The 22,819-nt window shown below is 39.7% G+C and overlaps 1 protein-coding gene and 1 long non-coding RNA gene across 3 annotated transcripts in view; both read right to left on the bottom strand.

The window, feature by feature from the left end:
- LOC143365878 (uncharacterized) overlaps nucleotides 1-22,819 on the bottom strand; it is a 66,186-nt gene that overhangs the window by 7,766 nt on the left and 35,601 nt on the right. The gene's annotated exons all lie outside the window — the stretch shown is intronic.
- Nucleotides 1-22,819, bottom strand: part of Yki (Transcriptional coactivator yki) — a 59,304-nt gene that overhangs the window by 1,960 nt on the left and 34,525 nt on the right. The window contains exons 2-5 of one of the 2 annotated variants that reach the window (XM_076806375.1): nucleotides 3,778-4,001; nucleotides 665-852; nucleotides 349-552; nucleotides 140-225 (exon numbers count right to left, since the gene is read on the bottom strand). In XM_076806375.1, coding sequence (XP_076662490.1) covers nucleotides 184-225; nucleotides 349-552; nucleotides 665-852; nucleotides 3,778-4,001 — 658 coding nt within the window. In that variant the 3' untranslated portion in view covers nucleotides 140-183. The remainder of the gene's footprint in view (nucleotides 1-139; nucleotides 226-348; nucleotides 553-664; nucleotides 853-3,777; nucleotides 4,002-22,819) is intronic. The other variant, XM_076806373.1, reaches the window with a different exon arrangement.

The raw sequence follows: 22,819 nt of genomic DNA, 5'->3' as shown, positions 1-22,819 counted from the left end.
GATGGGCGGCGCAGTACTGTACGTCTCTCCTGGAATCATGCGACTTCTGTGCAAGGCATCCTTGGATACAGCAAATAATCAACGACGAGGTGCTAGGAGTCTGAGCCTGTAGTTTGGGTTAGGTGGTTTTAATAAGCACCTGTAACGACGGGACGAGATCATCGGTCGAGTCGATGTTATCGCTCAGAGTAGAAAGGTCTGGTGTCTCCATGGGTGCGCCGCCATCTACAAAAAGAAAAGACCGGGTTTTAGTGGGGGCCGCGTCAACGGATCCGGTAAACAGAAACTGATGGAAAAACAACCGTTGTCTTTCGACCAGCGCTACGTCTTTACGATATAGTTCTACACCTGCGAGGATATCTCACCGCTTGTGCCATCCATATTGTCGTCGATGTTCGCGAGGAAATCTTCCGGCGTGTGTGGAAGAGAATACGCCGAGCCGAGACCCAAACCGCTGTCAGCGCTCTCCTGGCGCGCGTGTTGCTCGTTGATCCCCGACAGGAACGGGTCCATGGCAGCGTCGGTGGTGCTCTGTCGTAGCATCAACTCTTGCTGTGGAAAAGAACGATCTTACTCCCTGTTTTTATTTTTTTTTTCTTCTTTTTTTTTTCTTCGTTCGAACCAGACGCTTTCTTCGCGAACCAGAGGAGAAGAGTCAACCGACCTGACGCATGATTTCCTGTTGCCGTTGCTTGAGACGTTCGCGTTCCATTTGTAGCGACTGGAGACGGAGTTTCTGCTGACACACTTGCAACGTTTGATTGCTCTGGATACCACCACCTGTGGGCTGTTGCTGGAGCCAGTTCTGCGGCAGCATCGCACCGGAAGTGGGGGCCCTCTGAAGATGGGTCGCTGAAAAATTTTACGTTCGTCTATTAGCACCTTTCCAACGCGGCGCGGATAGTGTTCCTTCTCGAGAAATTTTATGATTGATTATTTACTGGAATTTCTCGAGAAATTTCAATCTAGGAAAAGTCTTGTGAATCTCATTTATTTTATAACATATACAGTAACGAGCAAAACTGAGTCGACACTATTTGAAGCAACTTTTTAAGCTATATTTTATTCTTGAATAAATAAGTGTTATAGCTTACAATCCCATGTAAATGATAAATATCAATAGAACGATTTTTTTCCTTTGCTTTCACATTGTTATTTTCGATTCTCGATTATACTCGAGTGTGAAAAATTATAGCAGCATAAAATACAACGCCGCTCGAATTATCTCGAGTGTGCACAGTTTGGCCTGTTTAGCGCGGTCGAATTAACTCGAGCGTACAAGTTAAGGGGTTAAATAGAAACTGATGGTTTCTATGTAAACATTGCAAAACTCGGTATCAAGGGAACCATTTGTCGGGGGAATGACTGTCGGTGATATGAAAATGTGTGAGTTAATATTGCCGGCGAAGCTACAGTAAGGAGCAAAACTGAGTCCACACTATTTGAAGCAACATAACTTTTTTCAAATTAGATAAACATTTTTATTCACTTTATGTCGCAGCCAATTACTTCTTTTTAAAAAAAAATCCAAGTCGTATGGCCCAGTATTAACCCATCTGCATCATTACCGTATATACAGTAAGGAGCAAAACTGAGTCCACACTATTTGAAGCAACATAACTTTTTTCAAATTGGATCAAATCACTTGAATGTTATTGAGGAGTTAGAAGAATTAGATTATTAGACGAGGTGTAAAAAATTTTTGAAAAAAATTTGAATCGGTCGGAATCGCAAAAGAAACAGTAGAAGTTGGTTTTTTCAGCTTTTATATCTGAGCCTGTATTGAAAATTTCAAGAATGTGTTCGATTCGCTCGAATAAATTATATCCGTGCTGAAAATTTCATCGATATTGATTAATTCGATTTAAAATCGTGAAAAATGGCGATCTTCCCACTTTTAAGCGTTTATAACTCGTAACCAATTCAACCAATTCAAATTTTTCGACAAGTCGACAAGTCGACAGTTCGACAAGTTGAAAATCGTGAAAAATGGCAATTTTCCCACTTTTAAGCGTTTATAACTCGTAACCAATTTAACCAATTCAAATTTTTCGACAAGTCGAAAATCGTGAAAAATGGCAATTTTCCCACTTTTAAGCGTTTATAACTCGTAACCAATTCAAATTTTTCGACAAGTCGACAGTTCGACAAGTCGAAAATCGTGAAAAATGGCAATTTTCTCCCTTTAAGCGTTTATAACTCGTAACCAATTCAACCAATTCAAATTTTTCGACAAGTCGACAGTTCGACAAGTCGAAAATCGTGAAAAATGGCAATTTTCCCACTTTTAGCGTTTATAACTCGTAAACGAATTAACGAATATCGGTGAAATTTTCAGCATGGACATAATTTATTCGAGCGAATCGAACACATTCTTGAAATGTTCAATACAGGCTCAGATAAAAACGCTGAAAAAACCAACTTTTACTATTTCTTTTGTGATTCTTTTCTTTTCATTTGATCTTTTACTATTTCATTTGATCTAATTTTAAAAAAGTCACGTTGCTTCAAACAGTGTGGACTCAGTTTTGCTCCTCGCTGTGGGTGTCGATGACGTCGTGTCGGTGAGATAATTGAGCCGCTCAGTGCACACATCGATTAACTCCAATTTTTGAAAAATCTTAAATTTAAGTGTCAAAGCACTTGGTATAGTCATAACTTTTTATATTTATAATAACTTTCCTGAATAATAAAGATTAGCACCATTAAACGGCAAAATTTTTTTGGCCATTGAATAATAAGTAATTTATTTCGGAAGCCATTTTGATCAACTACATACTCTAATGTAAATCGTTTCAGTAACGCTGTATCTGTTCCGGCCGTGCAATCAACGCTTCATCCAAATGACCCACCAAGATTTTTTATCAACAAAACCTTTAGAACAATCAAAACCTTTAGAAGTTAAAAGAAAAGTAACCGTCACAGGGCTTCCAGTAAATTGGCTTAAAATACGCTGGATAAAGTTAGAAAGGTCCAAACCCCGTCTCATACAATTCAAATGTGACTATAATGAAGATACAGAATTTAAAGCCATTAATATAAGAAAATCTGTGGTAGGTAGACCGCAAAGTTTGAAAAATATAGATCAGCCTTTATTATATCCTAAAGGTAGAACTGTGACAAGGGAAAAATGGAGAGACATGATGGACCTGCTAAAATTCATTCCTCCTGTTAAACATGATTACTATAAAAACCTGACAACAAATCGAAATGACGAATCCTCGCATACAGCTGACGAAGAAGACATTATTTATAATATTGCTAAATTATCCCAAAGAATAATGCTGCTAAAATAAAGCTGCTATGAATTAATCACAAAAAATATATTATAACAGCACTGTCAACATTCACGTTTATGGAAAAGCTGTAATAAAACTATATAATAACTAACTTTTTCTGTAATAAAAAACTTAAAACTTTAAAGACTGAATTTAACTTTATTACTTTCTTCAGTTGCCAAATCGATTAACTCCACCAGTCACATAAATACTGTAACATTACTGACGATTATTTTTTGGCTATTCTTTCTCATTAATTTTAGATACCGTTCGATGAAAGCTGTATCTGTATTTACGCATTCTACATTATATATTTGAATTTATATTGTAACAGGAATTTTAAAAAACAATATACATCGCTTCATCGCATTTCTCAACTTTCTGTTTTATGGAGTTAATCGATGCGTGCACTGAACGGCTCAATTGTCGGCGAGGTGGCTTCCGGTGGCGCAGGATGATTTAGCGAAGGCGGGGGATGGTCGGCGAAGGGGATGCTTACGGATTCTCGGGTCGAACCAGGACGTGGTGCGCGTCTGGTGATTAATGAAGTAGATCTCTCCTTCGGGGGTGCGGGCCTGCTCCCATCCGTCGGGTAACGGGCCCAGGGAGTTTGTGGCGGCGCTCGATGACTTTCCGTTGTCGACGGCGGCGGCGACGGCGGCCACGTTCGCGGCGGCTGCTGTTTTTCGCGGGTCCTCCCATGTCGTGGTCCGTGTCAGGTGGCTGGAAACAGAAAGTTCTACGTGACGACCGGCGAACGTTGCGCGCCCGCTATTTTCCGCGTGCACAGAGAACCGCGGTATAGCGACGCATAACAGTGGTACAACGCGCGTGGCGAACGCCGAGGCACCGAGGCGCGGGCCCCGTCCTGCAGAAACTGAATACGCCACCGGCGCGTATACAGTTATCCACATATAGTAGGCGCATTCTAAAATTAGTCCCATTCAAAAGACGACGACGCGAACGTGTAACAGCGGCCGAGCTGTGTGCGCGAGCCACCGCCACAGCCGCAACCGACGCACACCGGGGTATTTGGCCCGAGAAGCCGGGAAAAAGTCAATTTCCAAAATTTCACGTGAACTGTAATTCTTTTTTATTGCTCGATGTTGTTGAATGTGTGTAGAACAATGTACTGAATTTTTTTTTTTTTTGTTCATTTTTTTTTGTTCATGAAAGTGAAGAGATTCTATGACTTGTATTGACTTTCGAATCATGTTATAACATATATCGTACATTTATGACTGATTTTTACATGGTTTAGAAAAGCTGTGTAATTTTTTGCATTATTGATATCTTTTAGGTGAGTTTATTAAATTTTTTGCATTATGGATATCTTTTAGGTGAGTTTATTAAATTTTTTGCATTATGGATATCTTTTAGGTGAGTTTATTAAATTTTTTGCATTATGGATATCTTTTAGGTGAGTTTATTAAATTTTTTGCATTATGGATATCTTCTAGGTAAGTATGGACTACACTTTCAGACTGTTTTAATTGTTTTTATTATACTTATTTATGAAGTTATTAATATTTGTATATGATCAATAATTCAGAAATTATTTTTACAAATTGTAAGACTTCATTCAGGATTTTATTATGGTTCTGAGTGAGTCTCGATGGTCTTTTTGGTCTCATTATATTCGGTAGAGATTTGTGATTCCAAGCTGATAAAGTTTGGTTCCAGATTTGTCCAGATTGACGTTTTATAGCTGATTTAGTATCAGCGTGCAGAAGTGTTTTACGTACGCAAATTAATGGTAATAATTTAACAATATTCTTAAAATACATATCCACTTATTAAAACATTTCATGATCTACATATTTTGTATTAAAATAATAATTTACATCATAATTTACGTGTAAAAATACTTTTTCCAGCTTTTCGGTGCACGTACTCCACAATCGCCACGATTTTTCAAGGGTTTCCGATAATCTGAGGAAAAAAAGGTTCGGACAAAAGATTAACAGTGTTCGGATGTCTACAAATTTCAATACATAAAATTTCGGGGAAAAATTTTTTTTTTTTCTAAAAAGTGAGGATCAATTTAATTGTTTAACTGTTAAGATATATTTTCGATTTCGTAATGTTATAGCTGATGTTAAGACGAATTCAACGACCAACTACATTGTGGCATTCAGCCTATATATAACGCTTAAATAATTTTTTCCGGTTCTTCGGGCCAAATACCCCACTGTGCGACGCTCCTATTAAACCCATTTTTACCACCGTAACATTCTACCTGTTCGTTCTAGCAATCTTATTATTATATTTTATCAATCGACCCGTTCCAGAGGCTTCGACCCACGACCCACTCTTCCAGAGAACTTTTCCTTTCACTCTTGGACAAAAGGATGCGCGTGACGCGTTCAAACAAACACTATTTACATCTCTTTTCCGCGATTTCGAATTTACTCCGGTGCAGAATCGATCGATACTCCCATCGAACTCGTGTTGTCGATCCTCTCGTGGACGAGTCAGAATTATTTATTGATAGACTGCGCATCTTTACGCAAAATAAAAACTTTCTGCCTGAATTGCAACAATCTGGGTTCAACTAAACATTTAATTTCCTGCTTAACACGTCGAATGCCACGTCACCCGTATGTGGGTGACGGAATTATTTGTGCAGGTTTTCAAATGAATTTTTACGTTGATGTGTTCATTGTAATATGCGAGAAAGTTGGAGGACTACTCGGTATCATACATTTAATTTTTTTCAATTTTTATTTCATTAACCCCTTAACTTGTACGCTCGAGTTAATTCGAGCGGCGTTGTATTTTATGCTGCTATAATTTTGCACACTCGAGTATAATCGAGAATTGAAAATAACAATGTGAAAGCGAAGAATAAAAACATCGTTTTATTGATATTTATCATTTACATGGGATTGTAAGCTATAACACTTATTTATTCAAGAATGAAATATGGCCTTTTTCCATGGAACAAAAGCGCAGTATATCAAAAATTCATTTTTTTGGCCGGTTTGTTTTTTAAACTGTACGTTAAGGGGTTGAATAACTTGATTTGATTTTATGGAATTTTTGGGGTTTCTAGTTCGGCGATCAGTGTGTTAATATGTGTAATAGGTCGAAAATAATAGTACATTTAAATTCTTCAAATGCTTTTACTGTCTTAAATTAGGCCTGCCCGTTTTTATTATAAATGCATAAAGTCCGCAGTCTATTTATTAGCTATGCACATTTGAAGTGCGAAGATCAAACATTCGCGTTGATAATTGGACTGCGGATCTCTCTATGCGAAACATAAATATTCTACCTTGATTTCAACGACAGTAAAATCGCAAGCGGGTCATTTTTGAAGCAATCGGATATCGTATGAAGCTACGTTCCTAGAAGAATTGTGGAGTACAGAATTTTTCGGAAGATCTCCCTGCGATATCGTGCAACTCTTTGTGATTAATTTCACGGTTATTGATAACTTGCGAGGTGGGCAACAGGTGTCCGGGCCAGTGGAAAGAAGGCCCAAATCGCGGAAGCGTTTTCGCGTTATCGGGACACGACCGACGGGAAAATATCTGGCGAATAATTCGGACGCCGCCTACTCGTTCCTTCGGGGAAACGATATATCTCTTGGTCTTATTTATTTGTTCGTAGGATTTGTTTCGAAACGTCTCGAGAAATAAAGAGCGACGGGATACCGGCGCGCACTCGAGGACGTCGTCTTGTATTTTAAAGCCGTTCGAGGAAAGAAACCACGGGACACGTTAATATCACATTTCTGCGAGCACGAGCAAATACCGTCCACCATTAAGAAAAACCGTACGCGAACCGGGCTCGAACGAATGAAATTTCTGCGTGAAACGACGCGCCTCCGGAAATATTCATTATTCCTCACCGTTCGGCCGATACGTCGGCCGCGCTTTGCGAATATTTTTTTATTCTATGATTTTATGCATTCACGACGAAAATTAGCAGGTGTGACTTAACACGGATGAAAGATTAATTTGATAAGATCAATACCATTAGAATGATGTCTCTCGCAATTGATAGGGACAATTTTTTGTATCTTTGTGTAAGGGGTGAACATCGAATGCAATTTCTCTCGCCATTAAAATCCCTTTTTATGCAACTTAGTATACGCGTTCGCAACGAATCTTGCAGGAACGAATGCATCGAGCTGCGATGAGGTTTCTTCTGGTTATTGATCATTGATTTTATAGTTAAAAAATTGAAGTATTAGTCGAGATTATTGGTTATGCGATAACGCATGAACAGTAGGACCTCCATTTTTGTCGCTCGTGCCATATAGTGCGTGACACTAAAAATTCTTTTGGACACACGACAATTCCGATAGTACATTTCGGAACTCCTCGCCTAGTTAAGGCTGGCACTAGCATCATGGCAACTTTAACCTAATAGAAAAATTCTCAGACGATTTTAATTATTATTGGGTTGTTCGGAAAGTAATTTCGTTTTTTCCCGTAATTGTACTTTTCCGCAGCCAACTTCACATTTAAGCCGCATTGTCGTTATATATTTTGACAGCTGATACAGCAAGACTTGTTTTTGAAAAAGTATGTTTGATTCTGCGCAATGGTTTTTGTTCGGTGCCCTATCAAATATGGAAAGTCGAAAACAGCATTTTCGGCGTATTTTACTTTTTTACTATCGGAAAGTTAAAAATGTTTTGCAAGCAAGAAAAAAATTATTCGATGTGCACGGAGAAGATGTACTGATAGAACGCCAGTGTCAAAACTGATTTGCAAAATTTCGTTCCGGCAATTTTGATGTTGAAGATGCAACACGTTCTGGACGGCTAGTTCGAGCTGATAAAGACAAAATTGGGTAATTGGGTACTTTGGTATTGCACCAAAATGGAGAATATATAATTAAATAAAATATTTATACGCTGTAAGAAAATCGCCTTTCATTTTTGTTAGAAAAAAACGAAATTACTTTCCGAACAACCCAATACATTACTACTACATTACTACGCTATTACTACAATACATTAATACTACATTACTACGTTGAATTGCGAATGAAAGTTGTGCGAGGTGTAACGCCGGCTATTGAAAATTCGTAACTGTGCAAAATAATGAATTGGAAAATCAATGTTCTGATTGTATGCTTCTATGAAACGAATGGTACAATTAAAAATGGTATGAAGGTTATGAGAATTTAAGACCATGGATTATTGATGATTAATGGGAGAAAAGAACTTTTCAATTGCAAGGTAATGGTATCGAATAAAAATTTCTCATTCATTTCTTTATCACCTGCCGAGATTCATTTTTACCGTGGTATAGTGGAATAGTGTAAGGAACCCATTAAGGATACCAATTACTGTGCCTATATTAATTACACTTACAGTCGCGGACGGTATTAAGTGGACACTCTTAAAAATCGCATAACTTTTTTAAAATTGATCCAAATTACTTGCATTTTTTTTTTTTTTAGATGTTAGACCGACTACTTTTGCTAGGCAATGAGTAAACAAAATTGAAAATGGTATGAAGCTTAAGAGAATTTAAGAACATGGATTATTGATGATTAATGGGAGAAAAGAACTTTTCACCGGGCCCCGTTTTTTGAAAATTCGTAACTGTGCAAAATAATGAATTGGAGAATCAATGTTCTGATTTTATGCTTCTATGACACGAAGGGTACAATTGAAAATGGTATGAAGGTTAAGAGAATTTAAGAACATGGATTATTGATGTCAAATGGGAGAAAAGAACTTTTCACTGGGCCCCATTTTTTTAAAATTCGTAACTGTGCAAAATAATGAATTGGAAAATCAATGTCCTGATTTTATGCTTCTATGACACGAATGGTACAATTGAAAATGGTGTGAAGGTTAAGAGAATTTAAGAACATGGATTATTGATAATTAATGGGAGAAAAGAACTTTTCACCGGGCCCCGTTTTCTGAAAATTCGTAACTGTGCAAAATAATGAATTGGAAAATCAATGTTCTGATTTTATGCTTCTATGACACGAATGGTACAATTGAAAATGGTATGAAGGTTAAGAGAATTTAAGAACATGGATTATTGATGTCAAATGGGAGAAAAGAACTTTTCACTGGGCCCCATTTTTTTAAAATTCGTAACTGTGCAAAATAATGAATTGGAAAATCAATGTCCTGATTTTATGCTTCTATGACACGAATGGTACAATTGAAAATGGTGTGAAGGTTAAGAGAATTTAAGAACATGGATTATTGATAATTAATGGGGGAAAAGAACTTTTCACCGGGCCCCGTTTTCTGAAAATTCGTAACTGTGCAAAATAATGAATTGGAGAATCAATGTTCCGATTTTATGCTTCTATGACACGAATGGTACAATTGAAAATGGTATGAAGGTTAAGAGAATTTAAGCACATGGATTATTGATGTCAAATGGGAGAAAAGAACTTTTCACTGGGCCCCATTTTTTTAAAATTCGTAACTGTGCAAAATAATGAATTGGAGAATCAATATCCTGATTTTATGCTTCTATGAGACGAATGGTACAATTGAAAATGGTATGAAGGTTAAGAGAATTTAAGAACATGGATTATTGATGTCAAATGGGAGAAAAGAACTTTTCACTGGGCCCCATTTTTTTAAAATTCGTAACTGTGCAAAATAATGAATTGGAAAATCAATGTCCTGATTTTATGCTTCTATGACACGAATGGTACAATTGAAAATGGTATGAAGGTTAAGAGAATTTAAGAACATGGATTATTGATGTCAAATGGGAGAAAAGAACTTTTCACTGGGCCCCATTTTTTTAAAATTCGTAACTGTGCAAAATAATGAATTGGAAAATCAATGTCCTGATTTTATGCTTCTATGACACGAATGGTACAATTGAAAATGGTGTGAAGGTTAAGAGAATTTAAGAACATGGATTATTGATAATTAATGGGGGAAAAGAACTTTTCACTGGGCCCCCTTTTCTGAAAATTCGTAACTGTGCAAAATAATGAATTGGAGAATCAATGTTCCGATTTTATGCTTCTATGAGACGAATGGTACAATTGAAAATGGTATGAAGGTTAAGAGAATTTAAGAACATGGATTATTGATGTCAAATGGGAGAAAAGAACTTTTCACTGGGCCCCATTTTTTTAAAATTCGTAACTGTGCAAAATAATGAATTGGAAAATCAATGTCCTGATTTTATGCTTCTATGACACGAATGGTACAATTGAAAATGGTGTGAAGGTTAAGAGAATTTAAGAACATGGATTATTGATGACTAATGGGGGAAAAGAACTTTTCTCTGGCCCCCCCTTTTTTCTCGAAAATTGATGTGCAAAACGTTTATTTCGCGTAAAGATCCGCAGTCTGGGATTGATAAATTCACCCTTTTTTTTCTATGGGTTCTGCGTGTGCAGCCGAAAGGAGTAGGTGACAAGCGAACTCGAAATTTCGCTTTCCGTGGCGGGAGTCGGCGATGAAGTCGTTCCGAGTGTCGAAACGGCTTTAGCCGCACGAAAACACTGCGTTTCTCGGTCCTCCGACAAAAATAGCGGCTAATGGCTGTGATTGCCGATCCCCGTCTTCGTCCTCGTGCTCGTGGCCGTCGTCGCGCGCGTATCCGTCGGCGTCGGCGTCGACGTCGGCGTCGGCGTCGGCGTCGGCGTCGTCTTCCCACCAGCCTCACCAGCGTATTTACCTTACTCGCGTGTCATTTTTCAGCCGGGAGGAAGTAGAAAACACTACACCGTGCACCGAGGCCTTCGACGCCGACACCGCACCGACGCACGGTGGTCGATCAGTATGAAAAATGGGACAGAAATAACAAAAAGAAGTTGTTTCAAACGAATCTATACGACTGACACGTTTTTGTCTCAATTTAATCTCACTTACAAGTATACTCGATCATCGAAAATAATGAAAATTTCAGTAATCATGCTTCTTCTCTACCGAACTGTTTTTATTGTTTAACCCTTTGCACTCGACGCTATTTTAACCCCGAAACGAAACATTTCTTCCGACCTAGAATATTTTTATATATTTTTTTTTGTCATGTTATACGTACGAAAATGGTGCAATTTACTTGTAGAGCACTGAAATGTTTAAATACAAACGAATTTAATAATGTAAAAAATATTTTGGATAATGATGCAGCAATTTTTAGTGGCGCCTTACAGTCGCCATTCGAGTGCTAAGGGTTAAATGTACAGTTCCTATTAAAATAGTAGCAATTATTAAGTGAATAATACGTGTTTTCTTACCAAAAATGGAGTTAAGCTTTCAAACTTAACGACCAGATTCGTTATAAAATTGGGCTCGAAAATGGTGAAATTTACTCGCACAATACCGAAGTGTTTAGTAATTTATTGAATAGAAATAGATAGAATAATGTAAAAAATATTTTGAATAATGATACAGCAATTTTTAGTGGCCCCTCGCAGTTAGAATGAATTCTTCCCTGTTCCATATAATTCTCGTTAATTCTGTGTTCGTTTGCAGAATTTGAAAGGCACATTTCGAGACGGTCAAATTCAATTTTGAACGAGCGTGAACACGGAAGATCGGTCTCGCATGCTTTGCATTACATCGGATCCCGTTATAACAGGCCTGCCGTGGAATTCTCATTGGAAAAACCCGTCATGATCGATGGCGATGTTGCTGTCATCGCTTGACAAGAATAAAAACGAAGATCACGAAGAGTAGCGGGTGTATTCGATTCTATTAATGATTCTATGACAAATGAAATTTCTAACTGACTTTTCTCCCGCAACTTTTTGTACATCTTCGTGAAACGAACACCGAGCGGACCGGCCACCTTGCACTCGGCTCCACGGAAATTTTAGACAGAACATGCGCTTCGCTGCACCTAACGCCACCCTCGATCATTTTCCGATCGGACGAGAACAGATTGCAGCCCGCTGCACCGACCACCGATACTCTTTTTTTTTTCTACTCCGAAACCTTCCGGCCTCTCTCTCTCTCTTCGAGGCTCGATCATCGACGGGAAAGAAGATCCCTCGGGATCCACGAAACACGTGGAAACCCGAAAATATTGGAGTCAACTTTCGCAACGAAGGACATCGATGCTACAATTTCCGAGCAGAAGTCGACGAAGACAAAAGGAGGACTAATCAGCGCTAAATAGGTCTCGCTTCTAAGCTCCTTGCTCTAAATTGTCTATCTAGGGCGAGGGACCCGATTACCCTGGGGGTACCAATTACTGTGCCCGTATCAAGTATACTTATTTCTAAAGTGCATATTTAAAAAGAGATATTAGCCCATTGCACTCGAGCGATGACTCTGAAGCACCACTAGAAATCGTTGTGGCATTATTTCAAAGAAAAAATATTACAAAATATTTGTTACATTACGAAATTTGTAATTAATAGATCACTAAACATTTAAATATTATATGTAGAAATCGGATCAGTCTCGTATGAATAAAATGGAAATATTGCAAGACGTAAGAAAAATTTAGTTTTAGATCGAAAATAGCGCCGAGTGCAAAGGGTTAACACTAGGACTACCGAATCAGTCGAAATGACTGGTGGATGATTCCTTCCTTCACGATTACTGGAACTATCAAAACGTTTTGAAACCTGAGCAAATTCAATCTTGCTGTTATCATAAAGGGATAAGTCTGAGTCACGTTCAGGGCTCGGTAGTTCTAGTGTTAAATTTCTTTTCATTAAAATCAGCAAATGTATATGTCAGTTATACATCCCTTTTTTAATTTTCTTTATGCTTTAAATTAATCGGTACCCCCACGGTAATTGGGTCCCTTACCCGATCTCTCTCCTGGAGTGAAAACCACCGTCGTTCGCGGGAGACAGCTTCCTTTGTGTCGGGACCTTCTCGATTCGCCTAACAGAGAGAAAGCAGAGCACGATGAGCATGCGACAAGCTTTTCTCAAACATAAGATGCCGATATAAGGGTGGCTGCTTCGAACTTTTCAACCCTTTTCGCACACTGTTCGAAATCGTAAAGTAAATATCGCGAGCTGCGTCACGCGGACATTGTTTCATGTCGAATGGTCGCGCAAAGCAGAACTCGCCTAACAAACTAAAATGTCTAGATTTTATCTGTGTCCAGATAAGGCCGAACAATGTGACCGCGTTGTAGAATTAATCTCGGACACCTTTGATATTAGATACAGCTCGAGAATCTCCTCCACATAGAATCGTTCGAGTCCCAAATAGCGTTCAATAAAGATCGTTAACATACTGGGTAAAGTACACTCTCCTCCCACACCCTTCATTCGATCAGATCTTTGACGTGTGACGAAATTTCGCAGAGCCCTATTCACCGGAGAAACGGTACGAGATCGTATAAAAGTTTTTCAAAAAAGATCGCAAGAAATCGTCACTTGATTACTCAATTTCCGGCGACGAAATTAACCGATTAACAGTTCAACGTGTTACAAGAACTGATTCAGAGTGAGCGACTGATATGTATCTATTACGTTACCTTCACATTAGTACAAGGTTATTATTGTAATATCATGTATGTAATACAGACTGTGCAGACCTCTTATCGGAGATTACAACTGTACAATAAGAAAAGAATTGATTCAGAGATATCTTTGAAAAAACTAATTCCACAAAGGTTCGTCGTCCAAGAGTTGAGGCACCCACACTGTCATGGAAAAATAGCTTCCCAGCTGATCATCAGGGTGCACAATTAAATCATGGGACAGACTCAGAGACTTATGGCGAAGATTTTCATCACTAATCCGCCAGCCACGCGTGCTATTAACTTCCACTAAACCGAAATAAAACTGCCGCTTGTCTATCGTCGATGCTGGGCCATTAAAGAACACACAGAGGTCCAAGGTAAATAAATAAATTGTCCTTTCTTCTAGGAAATTACGAACGACAAAGCGTCCTAATCACCGTAACCGTAAGATGAATCGTGACGCAGAGGGTTAACGTACAATTCCACGGCCACTAATCTTCTAAGCGCAACGGCCCCGGCTTCCAAGAGGTGTGTTTCCATTATTTCGTCCATCTCAAAGGGTTAATTAACTTGAAACTCCCCGGCCGGTGGACAAGGATATTTCTGATTGCGAGCACGACGACGACCACGTTCAGTCGACGATACCGTTGCGAAAACGAAGAGGGAACCAAACGACGTCAACGACGACGACGACGACGACGACGACGACGAAGACGCCGACGAAGACGACGACGAAGACGACCATCCTGTTACGTTCGTCGGAAGGAACGGTTTCTCGGAGGTTCCGCGAGGCGTTACGTATTCTGGCAAAATCCGTCGGCCGGCTCCCCGTGTGTTCTCGTTCTCATTCTCGTATCCCATCCCGGATGACTTAATGCGTTTCGCTTAAGTCATCGAGGCGAGGACGCAAACAAGTTCTCTAAATGGTCGGCCCGGCCGGTGTGCCGTTCCTTCCCGGTATACCCTGCGCGCGAATCTTCTTAACGCGGTTTAATAATATCCAAACGCCGGGGGAGAGAACGTTTGACGCAGTTTCTGCCATTAAGAGCATTAGCCGATCCGCGTAGATCCGATCGAGCCGGCTAAGCCTGCGGTTTCCCGTGATCCGCGACCGGTCCAGAACGCCGACGATCTTTCGCTCGCGAGAGATTAGCCGCCGACTGATAGAAAGACCTCTCCGGAGCTTCTTCGCAATCATTTCTGTCTTGCAGAGAATTGCGTTCACATCTTCGACAATGTCGCGGGCGAAGGGCCCGGTCAGCAAGTGAAAGTTGATTTCAACCGAAAACGATCGTTTCGATTCCCTGAACTGAAAAATCGGAGAAAATTCCCTGATACGTGGCTCGATGTCTGGAATATTTCAGATTTTTTTCGGAATTTTTGGGGGTGAACGAATAGGGCAAATACTGGTCCCTCCGTTTCTCCATGTAGCTACCCCTGCTGAAGAGGTATGTGTAAGGTTCAAACCTGAGAGGAAAGGGTTTCGAACTGTTTAGAATTTGCCCTCGCATGAACAGGAATGAGTAAAATACATATTTAATCGATTCGGTTTGAACTACGTATTAGAGGACAATGAGTTAGGTACAGAATTGCCAGGTAAGAATTGATTTCAGTAAACCTCGGAACAGCAATAGCAATTTCAGTGTCGAACCAACAAATCGCCCGAGGAATCGCTACTATCGGGAATTATTAATGAAAAGAAAATTCGGAGGCTTGCTTTCTAAAGTCAATTAGGTTTTCGAACTGTTTCGAATTTGCACTCGGACGAACAGAAATGTGAACGAGATACATATTTAATTGATTTGGCTCCAACTCCGTATTATAGGACAATGAGTTAGGCACAGAATTGCAAGGAAAGAATTGATTTCAGTAAACCTCGGAACAGCAATAGCAATTTCAGTGTCGAACCAACAAGTCGCCCGAGGAATCGCTATTATCGGGAATTATTAATGAAAAGAAAATTCGGAGGCTTGCTTTCTAAAGTCAATTAGGTTTTCGAACTGTTTAGAATTTGCTCTCGGACGAACAGAAATGAACGAGATACATATTTAATTGATTTGGCTCCAACTCCGTATTATAGGACAATGAGTTAGGCACAGAATTGCAAGGTAAGAATTGATTTCAGTAAACCTCGCAACAGCAATAGCAATTCCAGTGTCGAACCAACAAGTCGCCCGAGGAATCGCTACTATCGGGAATTATTAATGAAAATAAAATTCGGAGGCTTGCTTTCTAAAGTCAATTAGGTTATCGAACTGTTTAGAATTTGCTCTCGAACGAACAGAAATGTGTGAACGAGATACATATTTAATTGATTTGGCTCCAACTCCGTATTATAGGACAATGAGTTAGGTACAGAATTGCCAGGTAAGAATTGATTTCAGTAAATCTCGCAACAGCAATAGCAATTTGCTCTCGGACGAACAGAAATGCTTTCTAAAGTCAATTAGGTTATCGAACTGTTTAGAATTTGCCCCCGGATGAACAAAAATGAACGAGACACATATTTAATCGATTCGGCTCGAACTCCATATTATAGGACAATGAGTTAGGCACAGAATTGCCAGGTAAGAATTGATAAACCTCGCAACAGCAATAGCAATTTCAGTGTCGAACCAACAATTCGCCCGAGGTAATCGCTTCTATCGGGAATTATTAATGAAAAGAAAATTCGGAGGCTTGCTTTCTAAAGTCAATTAGGTTATCGAACTGTTTAGAATTTGCCCCCGGATAAACAAAAATGAACAAGATACATAGTTAATCAATTCTGATCGAACTCCATATTGTAGGACAATGAGTTAGGTACAGAATTTGCATCCAAGAATTGATTTCAGTAAATCTCGCAACAGCAATAGCAATTTCAGTGTCGAACGAACAAATCGGCCGAGGTAATCGCTCCTTCGGGAATTATGAATGAAAAGAAAATTCGAAGGGTTGCTTTCCAAAATCAATTAGTAGGTTTCCAGTGAAGCGTTGGTCGCGGCATATAAATATAGTTGCGTCCGATGGTGTGGCAATAGTAATTTCAGTGTCGAACGAACAAATCGGCCGAGGTAATCGCTCCTTCGGGAATTATCAATGAAAAGAAAATTCGGAGGGTTGCTTTCCAAAATCAATTAGCAGGTTTCCAGTGAAGCGTTGGTCGCGGCATATAAATATAGTTGCGTCGGATGGTGTGGCAATAGTAATTTCAGTGTCGAACGAACAAATCGGCCGAGGTAATCGCTCCTTCGGGAATTATGAATGAAAAGAAAATTCGGAGGGTTGCTTTCTAAAGTTAATTAGTAGCTTTCCAGTGAAGCGTTGGTCGCGGCATATAAATATAGTTGCGTCGGATGGTGTCGCAATAGTAATTTCAGTGTCGAACGAACAAATCGGCCGAGGTAATCGCTCCTTCGGGAATTATCAATGAAAAGAAAATTCGGAGGGTTGCTTTCCAAAATCAATTAGCAGGTTTCCAGTGAAGCGTTGGTCCCGGCATATAAATATAGTTGCGTCGGATGGTGTGGCAATAGTAATTTCAGTGTGGAACGAACAAATCGGCCGAGGTAATCGCTCCTTCGGGAATTATCAATGAAAAGAAAATTCGGAGGGTTGCTTTCCAAAATCAATTAGCAGGTTTCCAGTGAAGCGTTGGTCCCGGCATATAAATATAGTTGCGTCGGATGGTGTGGCAATAGTAATTTCAGTGTGGAACGAACAAATCGGCCGAGGTAATCGCTCCTTCGGGAATTATCAATGAAAAGAAAATTCGGAGGGTTGCTTTCCAAAATCAATTAGCAGGTTTCCAGTGAAGCGTTGGTCGCGGCATATAAATATAGTTGCGTCGGATGGTGTAGAACCACGGGATAGATCGGGAACGAAAGCAGAAGTGGTTCGACCGACGGCGGACATTCGGCGAGCGAGGACAAAAACAAAGCGGCTATAGATCTTGGCCGAGAAGCATCTGTTGTTTCGCGTTCGGTGCGCTCGCACGTGGCACGAGTGCACAAGGATCCTTAGTCTAGCAATTATAAATAAATGTTTCTCGATCCGGCGCGTGGACGCGGACGGCGCGGCTCGAAGGCCTGGACAGGCAAGCGCGCTTGTTTATCCGAATAGAAAACCTGGCCGATATCGAGCGTTCGCCTCGAGGAGAACAGCTTTTCCAGTCGCGGCAGACGAGATCCGACCACTGCCTCTCGATATCGAGTCTCTCTTTAGTATTTCCGTGGCAAGGACGCGAGCCGGCACACGAGGCGTCGGTTTCCGCCAGGAAATCATGCTTCTTGCGCGTTCGGTGCTTCTGCCTCTGCACTAGTCTTCCTTCTCGAGAATTTCTCGAGAAATTTTATAATTGATTATTTCTCCAGAAATTCCAGTATTCCTCGAGAAATTGAAATCTAGGAAAAGTCTTATGAATCTCATTTATTTTATAACATAAATTCTTGAATTCTCTTAAATTCTTATTTAGAACTTTAGAAAAACTGAACACTGAATTGAGTAATGAGTTTCTTGTTGTTATTAACACTAGATTTACGGGACCCGTCAAAATGACGGATTCTAATATTTTTAATTTACGAATATTGAGATTGTAAAGATGCATCCGTGAGGAATTATTGAACAAATTGATTTCTTTGGATATATATTATTAAAAAGATGGCCTCAAATTTTAATAGATACAATCATGTTATTTTTGTAAAGTAATGTAAAATAGTCATTTTTAGTGCTCCGTGAACCTAGTGTTAAAGAAGAAATATCTAAAAGAAGAGACAAGATTGTTGTATCCCTTATGAAATATCTGCACAATCCAGAATCTCTGCAAAAAGATTCAGAAGATACATTTTTTGATTTAACGTCCAAGGCGGATATGTATAAAATGGCGAAACAAATTCTAAGCAGACTTTTTGGAAAATATAACAATGATTCTTATGAAAATAGTGAAAAACTTTCAGATTCTCAGAACGAGGAACTATCACTGGAAAAACAGTTAGAATTAGAAATTGCAGATAGCCTTCGAGAATTTAGTGTCGAGAGTTTAGCGGCAGAAGAAAATAAATTCCGGACTCTAACGAAGGAATTCCAAATTTTTGAAAAAAGAAGTAGATTGTCTGATTCTACATTAGTCGCATTATGCTTCTTAAGAAGTCATTTCAAAAGAAAAGCGTAATGTTTCGCTTTATAAAAGTTTGGTAAAAGTTTCCGAATATTTGTTTATTTTATTAAAAATTCTCGAGAATTTTCGAGAAATATAGTCTTATTTCTCATTTCTCGAGAAATGAAAAATGTTGAGAAATCAGGAACACTGGCACACATTGGCCCAGTGCTCCGCAACCTTTTATCTTCCACGGCAGCCCACAACAAGTAAAAGCTTGCGGATACATGAATTACAATAATACGTGTATGTTTTTATTCGATTAAGAACACAATAAAATATAATTACTCTCGAGAAAATCGCGGCACAGCCGTTGCGGAGCACTGTGTCAGACTGCGGATCTTTATGCGAAATAAGAACTTTACGCATCACTTTACGCATTAATTGGGTACTTTGGTATTGCACCAAAATGGAGAATATATAATTAAATAAAATATTTATACGCTGTAAGAAAATCGCCTTTCATTTTTGTTAAAAAAAAACGAAATTACTTTCCGAACAACCCAATACATTACTACTACATTACTACGCTATTACTACAATACATTAATACTACATTACTACGTTGAATTGCGAATGAAAGTTGTGCGAGGTGTAACGCCGGCTATTGAAAATTCGTAACTGTGCAAAATAATGAATTGGAAAATCAATGTTCTGATTGTATGCTTCTATGAAACGAATGGTACAATTAAAAATGGTATGAAGGTTATGAGAATTTAAGACCATGGATTATTGATGATTAATGGGAGAAAAGAACTTTTCAATTGCAAGGTAATGGTATCGAATAAAAATTTCTCATTCATTTCTTTATCACCTGCCGAGATTCATTTTTACCGTGGTATAGTCGAATAGGGTAAGGGACCCCATTAAGGATACCAATTACTGTGCCTATATTAATTACACTTACAGCCGGGGACGATATTAAGTGGACACTCTTAGAAGTTGCGTAACTTTTTTAAAATTGGTCCAAATTACTTGCATTTTTTTTTAGATGTTAGACCGACTACTTTTGCTAGGCAATGAGTAAACAAACATTTCTTTAGATTGTTGAAAAAGTTGAAAAATCATAATTTTTTCAATTTTTGATCATTCCAATTTGCAATCTAAAGACATGTTTGTTTACTCATTGTCTAGCAAAGTAGACGGTCTAACATCTAAAAAAAAATTCAAGTCATTTCGACCAATTTAAAAAAATTTATGCGATTTTTAAGTGTCCACTTAATATCGTCAAGGACTGTATTTTTAAAGCGTAATGAATATTGAAAAAGAGATATATAACATCTATATTGACTAATTTTAATGAAAAAATTTAATATCTCTTTTTTAATATTCACCAGGCTTTAAAAGGAAGTATAATTAATATACGCACAGTAATTGGTATGCCCGCAGTAATCGGGTCCTTTAAACCAAATTTGATGTGGGATTTTAGGATGCAGAAGAGTCAAAGCAGCGTCTACTATGATAAACTCAAATTTCCAAGTTTTGTTTTGATTAATCAGATTATTTTGACCCAGAAGAGTTAACACACAGCCCCAATGCAGGATACTCGAACAAAGTAGTCTTGACACGCATAGTACGCGACAAAAGCTTGACGATACACGGTGCTCGGAGCGTCTACCTTTCATCTATGATCCTAATACGGTTTCTTAATCAGACTTCTCGATAATATTAACTTCTGTGTATCTTTGCTGAGTCAGCTGCACCGCTCGAGTGAATCAATTGACTTCAGATTGCCAGTTTGCTTCTACAATACGGTCAAACTTATACGATGTTACCGATGTTACAATAGTCTCTCGAATATATACACTTTTTGATATATTTCCTGGTAACAGTGGCTTCTCGATATATGTCAACAACACGGGTCTTGCCAGCGACATGTATCGTCCAGGGGACATACCCGAGCCTTGTTATGTTTACACTCCTCGGCGTCCGAAACCTCTTCATGGCCCCTAACGGGGTACACCTCGCGGTAGTGGGGATAATTCCGCGACGTTTATCATCGAGACCTTCGCGACATATATAGAGAAATCACTGCATCTCCAGATTCTGGAAAGCGAACGGTAATGCATGAAAACACATCGAATGCAATAACCTGACCTTTTGTAATCAATTTTGAAATATTCCTCGGAGCGAGTGGGGGTGTACTCGAGTCCGAGGGGTTAACGGAGAGGAAGAGAAAGAGAAAGAGAAAGAGAAAGAGAAAGAGTAAGAGAAAGAAAAAGAGAAAGAGAAAGAGAAAGAGAAAGAGGAAGAGGAAGAGGAAGAGAAAGAGCAAGAGCAAGAGCAAGAGGAAGAGAAAGAGAAAGAGAAAGTGGTGATCACGCGGAAAGATCCAGCCGGAAAGAAATGAAAAATCGATCCTCCGGGGATGCGTGATCGGTGGCACGGTGGAATACAAAACGGATCGGCGTGCTCCAAAAGCTACATGTCGCTCGCGGGTTCCTCCGGGAGCTGTTGGACGCGTTCCAACATAGTCAGAGTCGAGTCGAGTCGAGTCGTGTCGAGTCAAGTCGTATCGAGTCGAGTCAAGTCGTATCGAGTCGAATCAAGTCGTGTCGAGTCGAGTCGAGTCGAGTCGAGTCGTGTCGAGTCGGAGAGGGCTAGTAGGAGAGGAGGGAGGCAAGGGAGGAGGCAAGGGTTGAAAGGAAAGAAAGGAAGGAGGAAAAGAGGGGAGGTAGGGGAGCAAGTAAGCAAGCAGGCAAGCAGGCAAGTAGGCAGGCGAACAGAAGAGAGGCAGCCAGCTCGAGAGCATTGGAGAATTACAAGAGGGTTTCTGTGTGGCGCACGGCATACGGACTACGATGTATTTTTACTCCGGACATCACGGCGCCGGACAACTCGTAAATAGACACTCTCGTACCGACGCTCTCTTTCGCCTGCCTACTCTTCTCTCCCGTCGTCGTAGTCGTCTTCGTCGTCGCGATCGTCGTCGTCTTCTTCTTCTTCTTCTTCTTCTTCTTCTTCGTCGTAGTCGTCGTCGTCGTCGTGGTCGTGTCTACCGTTCTCTTTGCCTCCCTCTGTGGCACCCTTCCTCTCCCTCAAAAACCCATCTCCTTTTCCTTCTCCTTCTTCTTCGTCATCCTCTTCTTCCTCTTCTTCTTCTGTTGGTCCCGGAGACGACAAGCGGACTCGTCCGTCGCCCCTCGAGTTTATCGCCGAAACGGCCGAGTACCGTTAACACGATCTTTTAATGGCGCACGATCAACGCCGCGATCACCGATCCGCCTCGATCCTAGACACCCAGGGATCCGTCACCGTTCCTCCGGCCCTGAAGGTCGATTTCTCGGTCCCATTATCACGTAAAACGTGCCGGCAACGCGTGCAATATGTGACCGGAAGTTGGGCGCGTCGATGTTGAACACGGTGGTTGCGTTCCCATTAAACAAAAAAGAAAAGAAATTATACTAGGCAGGTCTGACGCTGAGGGTCTATAAACGCTAGACAGAAAAACAGGGTAAACAAATTCTGTCGGCAGAATTTGTATCCAGAGTTTATACACCCTCGGCGTTTGATCTTCCTAGTATAACCTGAACCTAACCGTCCCACTCTTTCCCGACAACTATACCGAGGCACGCGGTTCTCGATGTTAACCCCTCGGGGACGAGGATGGATTTTTAATTTTTGACTTTTTAATATTTTCCTTGGCTAACTTGAAATTCTAGAAAGCGAACAATAATACGTGAGAACACGAATCATAGTTTAATAGTCTGACCTCCTGTGATCAATAGACAACGGATTTTATGCACTTTTGAGAAAGATGACTAGGTGTAATTTAACCCTTAACGCTCCAAGTGTGCTTATTAGGCATCATCGATGTGCGACCGATTAATATAAATATTGTAATCAAAATTAGATTACTTCTGAGATGAATAAAGACTGTTTTGAATGACTTTAATATTATTATTTACACGTCATTGTAGCATTTAAAATCCGACAATTAAAAACTTGCAAGTAAAAGTATGATGAGAATAAGTTGGAGTTTACAGTATATTCACAATTAAAAGTTCGGAGCGTTA

Source organism: Halictus rubicundus, chromosome 2 (assembly GCF_050948215.1).
Source record: "Halictus rubicundus isolate RS-2024b chromosome 2, iyHalRubi1_principal, whole genome shotgun sequence".
In the NCBI taxonomy this organism is placed as follows: domain Eukaryota; kingdom Metazoa; phylum Arthropoda; class Insecta; order Hymenoptera; family Halictidae; genus Halictus; species Halictus rubicundus.
This window is presented reverse-complemented; position numbering and strand designations above follow the sequence as displayed.